The sequence below is a fragment of the Phyllostomus discolor genome, chromosome 1, assembly GCF_004126475.2.
Source record: "Phyllostomus discolor isolate MPI-MPIP mPhyDis1 chromosome 1, mPhyDis1.pri.v3, whole genome shotgun sequence".
NCBI classification, from domain to species: domain Eukaryota; kingdom Metazoa; phylum Chordata; class Mammalia; order Chiroptera; family Phyllostomidae; genus Phyllostomus; species Phyllostomus discolor.
This window is the reverse complement of record NC_040903.2, coordinates 103,640,180-103,653,439: the sequence shown is the minus strand read 5'-3', so window position 1 is coordinate 103,653,439 and position 13,260 is coordinate 103,640,180. Positions and strand designations below refer to the sequence as shown.

General features: G+C 37.1%; 1 protein-coding gene across 4 annotated transcripts in view; it reads left to right on the top strand.

The window, feature by feature from the left end:
- Positions 1 to 13,260, top strand: part of CDS1 (CDP-diacylglycerol synthase 1) — a 75,794-nt gene that overhangs the window by 57,712 nt on the left and 4,822 nt on the right. For 3 of the 4 annotated variants that reach the window (XM_028508111.2, XM_036027019.1, XM_036027023.1), the window contains exons 7-12: positions 199 to 281; positions 1,522 to 1,609; positions 3,464 to 3,532; positions 5,272 to 5,424; positions 9,093 to 9,212; positions 11,448 to 11,551. In XM_028508111.2, coding sequence (XP_028363912.1) covers positions 199 to 281; positions 1,522 to 1,609; positions 3,464 to 3,532; positions 5,272 to 5,424; positions 9,093 to 9,212; positions 11,448 to 11,551 — 617 coding nt within the window. The remainder of the gene's footprint in view (positions 1 to 198; positions 282 to 1,521; positions 1,610 to 3,463; positions 3,533 to 5,271; positions 5,425 to 9,092; positions 9,213 to 11,447; positions 11,552 to 13,260) is intronic. The other variant, XM_036027015.1, reaches the window with a different exon arrangement.

The following is a 13,260-nucleotide window of genomic DNA, read 5'->3' as shown; positions in this document are numbered from 1 at the left end:
GATGTTTTTATGGTTTTAAGGTTCTAGTAGACACCAAAATGAATATAATTTGCTAACAGCATTTATTTTGTATGACCTTATCTTACAAAATTTAACCAAAAATCATGCTAGAAATTCATGTTTAAAAATTGTTGTTGCTTCCGGAGCCATACTGATCAGTCGTGTTCACTAACTGTTGTGTTGTTGGGCTATTAACAGTTCGCATGGACTCATGTCACTTTACTGATAACAGTCACTCAGTCACATCTTGTCATCCAAAATCTATTTGAAGGCATGATATGGTAAGGGAACAGAATTGTGCTGCTTTATATTTATGTCATAGCATTTTTAAGGCTCTTTAGCATTGAACAGTGTCATAAAGATTTCTATTAAACTGTGCTATTTGTTGTCGCTCTATTCCATTAAAATTCCTTACTAACTTTTGTTCATTTTAGTATTTGACATCCAAAGACAAATGGATAGTTAACTGGGAATACTCCTTATCAGGTTCCAAATAAAATGAAGAATGTCCTTATAAACATTCCAAACAATTAATTACATTTTCAGGTTTTACTACATTTTAATGTGACCTTTTTTTTTACAAAGTATAGCTTATAAAAGAGCATATTATTTATGTGGAATGCAGAAAGAATGTGAAAGTTTGCTTGCCAATAGTGTGCTGGCAATGCATTTTCTCTAAGTGAAAGTTGGGCAGGCTCTCCTCTGCCTGCAGGAGTAGCTGTTCAGATTTCAGATGTGTGGAGTTACTTGCTGTATAGCAGTGGCTTGCAGATTCAGAAAGCATTTTTGTAAGTTAAAATTTAGTTTAAAATTATAAAAATTATTACTAGTTTAAAAAATAGAGTGGAGAAAATGATTTTAAGAAATCTGGCCATATTTTCCCCACATTTTAAGAAAAAGACATTAATTAAAACTCTTTACGAGCGGTTTTGTAAAAATAGTTTCCTTAACAGCTTCATGATTTTTAGCCAAGTGTGTGTGTATACACACTGTTAATCATTGGGTGCAAGTTACAAGATTTGTGGATTCTGTATAATCAGTAGGGTTTAATGCAACAAAAGGCTAATATAGAATTTAAATTTTTCCTGAAATAGAATTTGTATTAAGAACTTGGTATTAATTTTTCAGATTACACTCTATCTAAATCAGATGACTCATTTCCATTTTGAAAGGCTGCTTTTAAAAAACTCTTTATACTATATACCTTGGTCCTCATAAAACTGAAATTTAAAAGTCCATTGCTATAGAAGTTAATTATTTAATATTAAAATTAGGTTGACTAATGTCTCTCATAGTACTATTCTTCTACTGTGTTTATTTATAGATTTTGCTCTGCTTCAATGCTAAATGAGCAAATTTAGTTGATATTTGATGTTTTTAGTAATGCTTTGGCAAGTGTTACATTCTGAACTAGTATACAGTGTAATTCAAAGGGTTATTGTGCTGGTTCATTGTGAGTCAGAAACTGTATATCTATCTATTTGCCACTTAATCATATGAACTTTTCTGACTTTTTTTTAGGTTCCTTGTCCCAATATCAAGTGTTATCTGCAACGACATAACTGCTTATCTTTTTGGATTTTTTTTTGGGAGAACTCCATTAATTAAGGTAATTAAAAAATATCAGAAGCAAGCCACTGCCTTAACCATAAAGATTAACCACAGGAGAGAATTTCCAACTTAGAGCTGATGTTCATTTTCTATTTCCAAGGGGCTGGGATTTCCCTGAGCTGTGATCAGCAGTCAGAGGGCAGGGCCACATTTCCTGTGCTGTTGCCTGGGTTCTCCAGTAAGCTTTCTGTTGGCTCCTCAATGTGCCCTCGACACCATCAGTTACTGTCTCCTATGAAGGCCCAGTGCCTCTTTCCGCTGGCGTCTTCCTTTAGCTATTGTGTGGTTCTCCAGAAAAGCCTTTCTTTGATTCTGCTTCCCCTCAGCTCTCTCATCCGTTTGCTCCTTTACCAAACTTTTTGAAAGTGTACATTATACCATCTATACCTATTCATGTCCATCTGTAAGACTTTTACACCCAAACTTCAAAAAAAAATTGAGGCTCTACAAGAAAATATTGGTAACATAAGTAATAAGGAAAAGTACACGTGAGGAGACCATGTTGTTTTGCTTTAGATTTATTTGGTTCTTTTGACAGGAGGCAAAGAAGGAAATGAATGAAGTTATCAGTTCTCATTTGGGGGGAGAAAGAAACAAACCAGTTCTTTAAAACCCTTCCATAAATTCTTTACCACAGAGCAGCCCAGCACACGGCCTCACGCTGAGCACTAGGGGTACAAGGAAACTATTCTCTCAAGTTTAACACTGCTTCAGCGCAAGAGCAAGTGATTAAAGACTTCTGCACCAGCTGTGCAGAGTTTGGCTTAGGAAGCCTTTGGAGAGGCTGTTGACAGCTGTAGAAGACTCTCATTGTCTGGTTTTGAACATAGATTTCTAGTGAATTTACAAGGCTGGATTAGTTGCATAATATCTTCTGATGTAATTAAGTAAGTTCACCCCTAAATCAATATGCTATGGAACAATTTAATTTCATAAACTATCTTTAAAATAATCAGACACTTTTGAATTTCAGTGAACACTCAGTTCATGACAATAATACTGAATTGTGTTAAGAGAAAGTCTATGCCATCCCTTTGCGATGTCAGGATGTCAGGAAACCATTTCTGCCAACCCTCTTGACTAGGAGTGTTTTGAACATCACAGGAGGTCTAGAAAGAGCTCATGTAGCTCAGCTATTACCCATTTCTGTTTGCAGAAACTTCCCTGGGATATTCATTTGGCTTCTGCCACTCTTGTTCCACTGAAAGGTTCGTCACAGGAGCCGTCAGTGATCTGATGACCAGCTGCCTGTGCATCAGTGCTTAGGCTTTTCCGGGCACCCGAGGCAGTTATGCCGCCACTCCTCCATGTTTTCCTCCTGCCCCTGCATCACCAAGTTCCAGGCTTCTCTCCAGATTTCTCTGCCTGAACGCCTCATTGACTGAGAAACAGTTGCTCTAATCTGAAACTAACAGTCTCTATTCTTAGAAATACATTTTATTTCTTCATGGAGACATAGATTGTGACCAAAGGAAGGATATGCAAATACTTGTGGAGCAAATCTGTATCTGGGCCTGTGGACCGTTTTGCCATTTCAGAAGGAACTCTGTTGTCCGCATGATCTTAGGAATACATGGAAATCTATGTGTTGCAATGTCTGTGTTTAGTTACCCTCATTCTATTTTTGCTGTACGTCTAATGTTTGAGGGCCTACTATATGCTACGTACTACTAGAGAAACTTGCAAATAAATTAGCATCATGGAAAGAGGGAAAAGGGTTGCAAAGCCATTCCAAGGAGAAAAAAGCAAAGATGTACAAGGTACTGTGGGAAGTCACTGAACAGAGCTTGCCATGAGGATTGTGTGTTTTGTAAGTGCAATAACTCTTTTTAACTTTATTTGCCTTTTCCAGTTGTCTCCTAAAAAGACTTGGGAAGGATTTATTGGCGGTTTCTTTTCCACAGTCGTGTTTGGATTCATTGTGAGTTTAAGATTTTTATTTTATTTACATTTTGAAAAATGTTAGTAAGTTTATCAGTCTATCCTAAACCTGAAAAAATTAAATCACAAAATGCTAATGTATTTATTGAAACCCACTACACAGTCTATTCTGTACCCCACTAACTCTCCAAATGAGAACCACCTGGGGAGCTTAGTCAACATCTCTGTTCCAGCCCTGGCCCAGGTCAGTCAACTCCCCCAGGTGGTTCTAATGTACCACTAGGCCTGAGGACCTTCTGCAGTACTGTTGGGTTTTAGCAGTTTTGAGCAGCTGTTCCTCCTTGTGGGGGACACAGGTACTGGGCCAGGTGGTGGCCTTGAGTAAAAGGAGAGAATACAAATGATGGCAAAGAGCTCTACCTCCTTTACACCTGGTATTACTGACTTAGCAAGTGTTTCCTGCTGTGAGACCAACATGCAGGAAAATTGATTAAAAATAATTGATACTCACTTTTAGCCATGAATAATAGGTCTTGTTAATGTTTTAAAAATTAGTTTACAGTTATGGTGTGTAGGTTTTTGTTAAAAGGCATCTCATAAGACTCAATAAAGTAAAATGACTGGATATAAGATAAATATATATTTTAAAAATTACTGTTGGGAAGTTTAAATTTTTAAGAGTGTACTCCCTGACAGTTCTAGAATGTACGCCATAGCCAAATACAGAGTAACTCAAAACAACATGGAGTTCTGAAAGAGAGCAATTATACAAGTAAATGAAAATGTATCAGGTTCCTGGATGGGAAACTGTCATAATTTCTCTTTTTAATTTGCTAGTTTAATTCATTCTCAATGAAAATTCCAATAGGATTTGATAAAGTTAATCAGTGTTTATGTTGTAGAATATTGATAGATTAATATGTTTATACATTACAAAACAGGGATAATTAGAACATTATTAAGTTAAATAATACTATAAGAACTTGGTATTATTAAAGACTAACTTAGAAATACCACAAGAATAGCCATATCATTGGAAAAAACATGAATAGCTACCCTGTAAGAATATAATACATGACAAAAAATATGAGGAAGAACATGATACATTTTTTAATAAATAATTTTGAGGAAACTGGTTAGAAGCAAAAATCAGTTTATTACCCTTCCTTGTGTCAGTTTGCACTTCTGTTAACCATTCTTGAGCAATATAATGGGGTGAATGGCTACAAATGGAGAGAGAATAGACTGTTGTCTAACAATTTCAATTTAAAATAACATATTTTGATTTATGTATTTTCTTCCATGGCTAAGAACAGCTACATTAAAAATTTCAGTGATATGGTCAGGAAAAGAATAAAGTTTAGTCAAAGTTTTCTAGGTCAGGTAAGAACAATGGTGTAAGAACTTCAGTCCTTACTCTCCCATACCTCAATAATTGGTAGCTTCTACTAACATTAATGATGTGTGCTTTAGAAAAGTCAAATCTTGCTGTAATCCTTGTTTGAATGTTTAAGTCAGCATCTTTGTCTCTTTCCCTTTCCTTCTTTTTGTTATGGTCGCATAGAGATAATCTCATTGATTTCCAAAATGCCTTTGGTTTTCCAATGACTTTTCATAGTCTTTTATTGGATCAGGTTTCACTGTTGAACTTTGAGAATACATAGCAGAATGTGAATGCAGAGAAACTTTGGCATTCTATTTCTGACCTTTGTGTTGATGCAAAACACACACACGTACTTTTTCATTTAATGTTTCATGAACTCTTGCTTTGTTATTCAGGCCGCCTATGTGTTATCCAAATACCAGTACTTTGTCTGTCCAGTGGAATACCGAAGTGATGTAAACTCCTTCGTTACAGACTGTGAGCCTTCAGAACTTTTTCAGCTTCGTAGTTATTCACTTCCCCCCTTTCTGAAGTCAGTGTTGAGACAGGTAAGATAAATATGGGTATGGATCCTCTATCCCCCAAATTAAGATTTTTATAAGAAATTGATTTCTGTAGAATTTTTAATTATATAATACGTAAGTAGTTTCACTATCTGCTTAGCATCAATAATATATTTTAGCAGTTTGTAAATTCCCTTTCTTGAACATAAAATGAATATTACTGTCATAAACCTATTGTTTATTAAGAATTTACTTGCCTAATGGTTTGAATACTGATGATAATTTATCTTGTATTTGTTTTGAAAATATTTAAAAATATTTCTTAGATCTCTAAAACTTGAATGAATTCCAGTAAGTTTCACATGTAACTGGCAAGAATTGACTCAATTTAAAAATTAATTAAACTTCCAGCCAACAGGGAGGCATAGGTAGACACACTGTGCCTCCTTGCACAACCAAAAGAAGGACAACAACAAATTTTAAAACAAAAAACAACCAGAACTGACAGAAAATCAAACTGTATGGAAGTCTGACAACCAAGGAGTTAAAGATGGTAGGAGAGACAGAGACAGGCAGCCAGGTGGAGAGGACTCTTGGTAAGTCTGCAGCTGGCAGACCCGGCCAGGTGGTGGATTCCGGACTGAGCAGTCCCACTTTCCCTTGTAGATAAACCAGGAGGAACAACTGGGGAGTTAGACAGACTGCACAACCCAGGGCTCCAATGCAGGGAATTAAAGCCTCAAGCCTCTAATTGAAAATACCTGTGCGGGTTGAGATGGCAGCGGGAGAAACTCCAACCCTCACAGGAGAGTTCGTTGGAGAGATCCACAGGGTCCTAGAATGTACACAAGCTCACCCACCAGGAAATGAGGACTAGAAGAGCCCAATTTGACTGTGAGTAGTGGGGGACGTGACTGAAAACCAGCAGAGAGCTGAGCAAGACCATTGCTCCCTCTCGGACCCCTCCCCCACATGCAGTGTCACAGCTCAGCAGTGTGGGTTGCCACCCATTGGTGAACACCTAAGGCTCCACCCCTTACTACATAATAGGCAGGCTGAGACCAAAAAAAAAAAAAAAAAGTGGCCCAAATGAAAGAACAGATCAAAGCTCCAGAAAAAAATATAACTAGGCGATGAAAAGATAGCCAGCCTATCAGATGCACAGTTCAAAACACTGGTAATCAGGATGCCTACAGAATTGGTTGAATATGGTTGCAAATTAGATGAAAAAATGAAGGCTATGAAAAGTGAAATAAATGAAAATGTACAGGGAACCAACAGTGAAGGGAAGGAAACTTGGACTCAAATCAACGGTGTGGACCAGGAGGAGGACAGAAACATTCAACCAGAACAGAACGAAAAAACAAGAATTCTAAAAAATGAGGAGAGGCTTAGGAACTTCCAGGACATCTTTAAACATTCCAACATCTGAATCATATGGGTGCCAGCAGGAAAAGAGGAAGAGCAAGAAAGTGAAAACTAATTTGAAAACATAATGAAGGAAAAATTCCCCAATCTGGCAAAGGAAATAAACTTCTAGGAAGACCAGGAAGCTCAGAGTCCCAAAGAAGTTGAACCCAAGGAGGAACACACCAAGGCACATCATCATTACATTAGCCAAGGTTAAAGATAAGGAGAGAATCTTAAAAGCAGCAAGAGGAAAGGAGACAGTTATCTACAAAGGAGTTCCCATAAGACTGTCAGCTGATTTCTCAAAAGAGACCTTACAGGCAAGAAGGGGCTGGAAAGAATATTCCAGGTCATGAAAGGCAAGGACCTACATCCCAGATTGCTCTATCCAGCAAAGCTATCATTTAGAATGGAAGGGCAGATAAAGTGTTTCTCAGATAAGGTCAAGTTAAAGGAGTTCATCATCACGTAGCTGTTATTATGTGAAGGGTTAAAGGGACTTATCTAAGAAAAAGAAAATGAAAAATATGAACAAATGGCAACAAACTCACAGTTACTAACAACTGAACCTGACAACAAAGCCAAACACAAATTAAGCAAACAACTAGAACAGGAACAGAATCACAGAAATGGAGATCACATGGAGGATTATCAGTGGGGGAGTAGATGGAGGGAGAGAGAGGAGGAAAATGTACAGAAAATAAGTAGCATAAATGGTAGGTAGAAGATAGACAAGGGGAGGTTTAGAATAGTATAGGAAATGTAGAAGCCAAAGAAGTTATATGTACAACCCATGAACATGAACTAAATGCGGGCAGGAGGGGAATAAAGGGGAGAAATGGAACAACTGTAGTGACATAATCAATAAAATATATTTTTAAAAAATTAATTAAAATTCACAGCTCAAAAATTTCCTTGATTTTTTTCTTTAGGGGACCTTTACTAGTATAGAAAGCTACTGCTTCTAAAAATCAGTTTCCCAGGTAAAGGGATTAAACAAAACAAACAAACAGAAGGAAAAATCTAAACTCATAAATGGACACAACAGTGTGGTGATTACAGGAGGGAAGGCAGGTGGAGAGGTAGAAGAGGGTAAAGGGCGGACAAATGGTGATGAAAGGAAATTTGACTTGGGGTGGTGAACACACAGTACAGTGTACAGATGAGGTATTATAGAGCTGTATACCTGAAACCTATATAACATTTTTAACCAGTGTCACCCCGATAAATTCAATAAAAAAGTCATTTTCCCTTCCAAAAGCACACCGCTGGCTGCCATTTAAAGGCAAACTTGAGGTCTCTCACTAAGAATGGCAACATGCTGACCTGCAGAGCCCTGCTGAGGGATGCTGTCAAGACTGGAGGGCACTTAGAATGAGGAAGCAGATAATTGTGTGTACACATGTGTACATGTGTATATCTGAAACATCTTAGCTAAAGTCCATAACTTTTGAGAAGAGGTTAACCAAAAATTTTTCTCTCCTTGAGTACTCTGTACATGGATCCTAAGAATTTTCTTTTAATGTCCAAGCCATCTGCTATCTGCTGTAAAACTTGATAGTGCCAGTCTTTGGTTAGGTCTGGAAACAGGTCCAAAGATTGGTGTTCTCAATAATGGTTATAAAACCACACCCGCTGTGCACTGTCTACACTTTGTAGTTTCAGTTTATTTAAAGTGGAGCAAGAAAAGAAAAGTGGAGGAAGAACCAAGAATTTAGAAAATGACTGCAGAATTCTCAGTTTTTATGATCTCCACTAGTCTTTCATAATTGTCTTATGGATGCACATTTTGGTATACTTTTAAAAGCAACTAATTTTCCAACTTATTTTCATGTGTTTCCACAGCACTTAGTATTAAGAGAAAGATCAACTTTTCCCTCACTTTGTTGTATAAAATTAAAGTGAAATAAAATACAAAATTTAACATATAATTACAAAAACAAAGTGCTGCTGGTAAAAAACAAATTCAGAAATTGACTTAACTGATTCTTGATACGTGTACAACCCAAATGCTGTAGAAATTTCTGGGTGAACTGGGAAGCAGCCTGTGGGCTGCAGGCTTTCCGGGCGCCAGGCCCTGTGAGCGCGCAGGGGAACACAGTGGAGTGCTGGCTGAGGGGAGGGGGGCTGTGAGAGCTCCTGCTGTGTTTTTCTCCCATGATCCTGAAAGGTTGTGAAAGTAACAAAAATGTGGTAAACGCTTCAACTGACTGTTCATATCATGGTTCCTACTGGAGGTGGCATACTCAAACAAATCTTAATGCACTTACCCCCAAGCCCTCCCCTCTTTTGTGCCCCTTTAGGAAACAGTGAGCCTGTACCCCTTCCAGATCCATAGCATCGCTTTTTCAACATTTGCGTCTTTGATTGGTCCATTTGGAGGCTTCTTTGCCAGTGGATTCAAAAGAGCTTTCAAAATCAAGGTATATTTTTTGTTACATCATTAAAGAATATAATTAGATAATGTAATATAGTTAGAATTTGGTTCTCTATTGGTCTCACACATTAAGCCTCTGGGCAAAAACCATTAGTTTCAGCCTCACAGAAATGCTTCCTGGTTGATTTGAGTGTATTCTTTCTTGTTAGGTGTTGGTCAAGCTATGTCATGTCAGCCTCTTTTATAGAAATGGCAAAATGGCATGCGTTACTGAATGTTGGGACAGGCACACAGTCTTGGTCCTTCAGTGCTCAGCCAAGAATCCAGCCAAGAATTGTCTGAAGATTAGTGCCAGTGTCACTTGGAGGGACGGACAGGGGAACCTTTGAATATGTAGTCTTCCATCCTCCTAGATCAGAGGCCAGCAAACTTCTTTTGTAAAATTACATTTATTAATTATATCTTAACTACTCAACTCTGAACTCTGCCATTGTTGTATGAAAGCCTGGCAGACAATGTGTCGATGAGTAAGTGTATTATTTACTTTGTAAATAGGTAATAAAACTTTATTTATGAAAACAGGCAGCAGACTTAATTCAATCTGTGGGACATAGTTTGCCGATCCCTGTCTCAGATACTTAAAATTACCCCCGTGTTCGTCCTGGCTGGTGTGGCTCAGTGGGGTGAGTACTGGCCTGTGAACTGAAAGGTCTCTGGTTTGATTCCTAGTCAGGGCACATGCCTGTGTTGTGGGCCAGTTCACCAGTTGGGGGTGTGCAAGAGGCAGCTGATCCATGTTTCTCATACATCATCGATGTTTCTCTCCTTTCTTCTTCCCTTCCTCTCTCTCTAGAAATGAATAAAATCTTTTAAAAATTAAAATTGCCCTATGTTTTAAGTTAGATTCTCATAAAGTGACACATGTTTACCCTATTATCTCAGCTTTCCTCACGTGGCTTCTTTAAGTTGACTCAATGTTGTGCCATTAGAAGTTAGAGAGGGCAGGCCTCTCTGAGGTGGCATTTGAGCAGGGATCTGAGAAAAGGAGGAGAATGAGTCCTGCAGAGAAATTTAAGGAAGAGCATTCCAGTGAGTTGCAAAGGCACAGAGGAACTAAGTTGCATGTTGAAAGGAGTAAGAACAGTGGTGCTGATCAGACTGCAGAAGCTGGTGGGGCCAGATTACGTAGGGCCCCAGAAGCCGGGGAAGTAAGTGAACTCAGTGAAGACTTGAAATGGGGCAGATAGTATGTAAAGTGAGATGCAAAGGTGTGTAAGATGATGTCCCTGTTCTCAAGATGCTCACTGCCCACTAGGGCAGTTAAGACTCATCTACAAAGAACCACAATAACAGTCATGCATGGCTGGTGTCCCATAAGGGCTGCACACAGCAAAGGGGGACTGAGTTACCCTGGCTCTCTGTGCTTTGGTTAGTAGAGAAGAGAAGGAAGAAAATGTGTTGGCAAAAATTAACCAAAGATTTCTCAGAAATTGTTTTAAACAGAAAAGTATTATATTTAGAATGGTATTTTCTTTAATGGTCTCTAGTCCAAGGTTTCCTGTTGAATAGTGAGACTTTTTTGCATGTCTGCAATGAAGGTGTAATTGCTATGGAAGTTTAGATATATTTTCAGGTTGTCTGAGTAAACTGGAAGAGGGAATTAGTCACAGCCATTTCCTGGACACTAAGAAATGTGCATATATCTGTACAATCAATTTGCAGAAGCTTACTAACCATTCCCTCAATTTAATGGACTAATGTGTCCCAAATGAATTATCTATTTTGATTTTCTTTTTACTTCAACACTTAAAAAAAGAAGAAACATTTATCATAGTAATAAAGTATTTATTTCAGAGTCAGAACTCTTAGGGTAAATATGAGTTAGAAACAGATGTACATCTGTCAATAGCATTAAAATAGCTCCCCAAAGACTATCTGCTTAAACAGAAAATAGACCATAAAAATATTAGATTAGTAATAGGTGATGGCTCTTTTGATTTAGAAAAAGTTTTATTAAATAAGTGCCAGATTTAATTAATATTTAATTAGTGTTATTTGAATGTTTCTGGTTAATTCAGTAATTATTCTAATGTGGGCACGTATTCGTAAGATGTGGTTTTAATTTGTTAGACATGTTCTAAGAAGTTTGTACTTAGTGGGAAATTCCAATAGTAAAGTATTTTCCTTAGTGTCCATGATGCCAAAAAGACATTTTCAGCTAAGAGTTTTATAGCAATTGATCTTTTTGAAAATTTGCTAATCTGTTGGTTTGTTTTTGAAGGATTTTGCAAACACCATCCCTGGGCATGGCGGGATAATGGACAGATTTGATTGTCAGTATTTGATGGCAACGTTTGTGCATGTCTACATCACAAGTTTTATAAGGTACTTTTAGATTTTTAAAAAATGTTTTCATACTTGGTTTCTTGAATCTCTCATTACATAGGCATCAGTTTGAATGAGTTATTTTTTCTGTTAGTGCTGATTGATAATATTGAAAGGGCACAGTGACCCCTGGAGCTGTGCCAGTCACACTGGAGCCTGAGCAGCATGGCTAAATTATAACTATTTTATGTACATTTGAACTGAAAAAAGTAGTATGTCCTATGGTCTGTATAGGGCCAAGTTAAATCCATTTGCTATGGATGGTACTAGATTAGAACATCAGAAGATTTAATTTCTTAATTGTGGGTATGGCAATGATGGTGAATATAAAGAATTAAAAAGGCAGATATAGTACTTCACGCAGTTCACAAATTATTGCTTGAGGGCCTGTATATGTTGAGTAATGTTCAAGACATGAATATAGGTAAGAGGAAAACAAACCAAGTCCCTGCCCTCAGAGCTTACATTCTTATTGGAGAGTTGGAGAGAGGGGACAGAAGTGGTCAATAAACAAATAAATGTAGCTTCTTATGTGGTTACAAGTGCCACAGAGAAAAATAAAACCAGCCAAGGGATTATGGTTGTGTGGGTGGAGTGGGGTAAGTGGAGGGGTATTGCTATTTCCCTAAAGGGTGGTTTCTTCTTGTTTTTAAAACTTAATATTTTAGGTCTGCCCTGAAATGCCCCTTTGGGGTGTGGAAGCTAACCACACATTAACTTCATTTTCTATGTTTTCTACTAGTGCCTAAGAAACCATGGATTTTCTTCATAGACTCATTTGAAATGAAACCCATATTTATATATCTCTAAATACACATTTTAAATATATACCGATAACAGCATGTAAATTTTTGTATTAAAACTTCTTATTTTCCATGAGTAGTGTTTTTAGGAATTTATGTATTTTTGCATAGTTGTTAGTTTATCTATTTCATTAATCTTTTCAAAGAGTCAAATTCTGGCATTGTGAACTTTATTGTATGTTTTTCATTTCGCTGATGTCTGTTCTCATCTTTCATTCCTGAATCTTTCTTTAGGTTCAATTTGCTATTCCTTCTCAAGATTCTAGAGATGAAGCTTACATTATTGATTTTCAGCCTTCTTGTCTAATATATTCATCTACGATTATAAATGTCCTTTAAAGTACTGCTTTATTCTCATCCTAGATGTTGTATTTGTATTTTCATTATTCCATTACAAATGTTTTCTGATTTCCAGTATTATATCTTCCTTGACATGTGGATTATTTAGAACTATATCGATTCATTTCCAAACAAATGGAGATTTTTCTCATTCTCCTTCCTTTGTTGGGTTTTGCCTTAATTCCACTACAGTCAGAAAACACTCTATTATTTCAGTATTTACCATTAGTTGAAACTTGCTTTACACATCAGTATATCGTCTATTCAGGAAGTTGTTCTGTGCGTACAGGAAACAAATGTGCATTCTGCCGTTTCTGGTCTGTGCATCATGTGTGTCAGTTGGGTGAAGTTTAGCAAAATCCATACTGATCTTGTGTTTTTTTTTTCTGTCCTCTTACTCTCTCAGTTTCAAAGAGAGAGAGCTTTGTCAAAAAATCTCCCACAATAATTGTAGATTTACCTATTTCTACTTTCAATTGTTTTTACTTTATATATTTTGAGTTTGTATTAAATATATACACATTTAGGCCTGTCATATCTCCCTGTTGAATCACTCTGAATGTCATT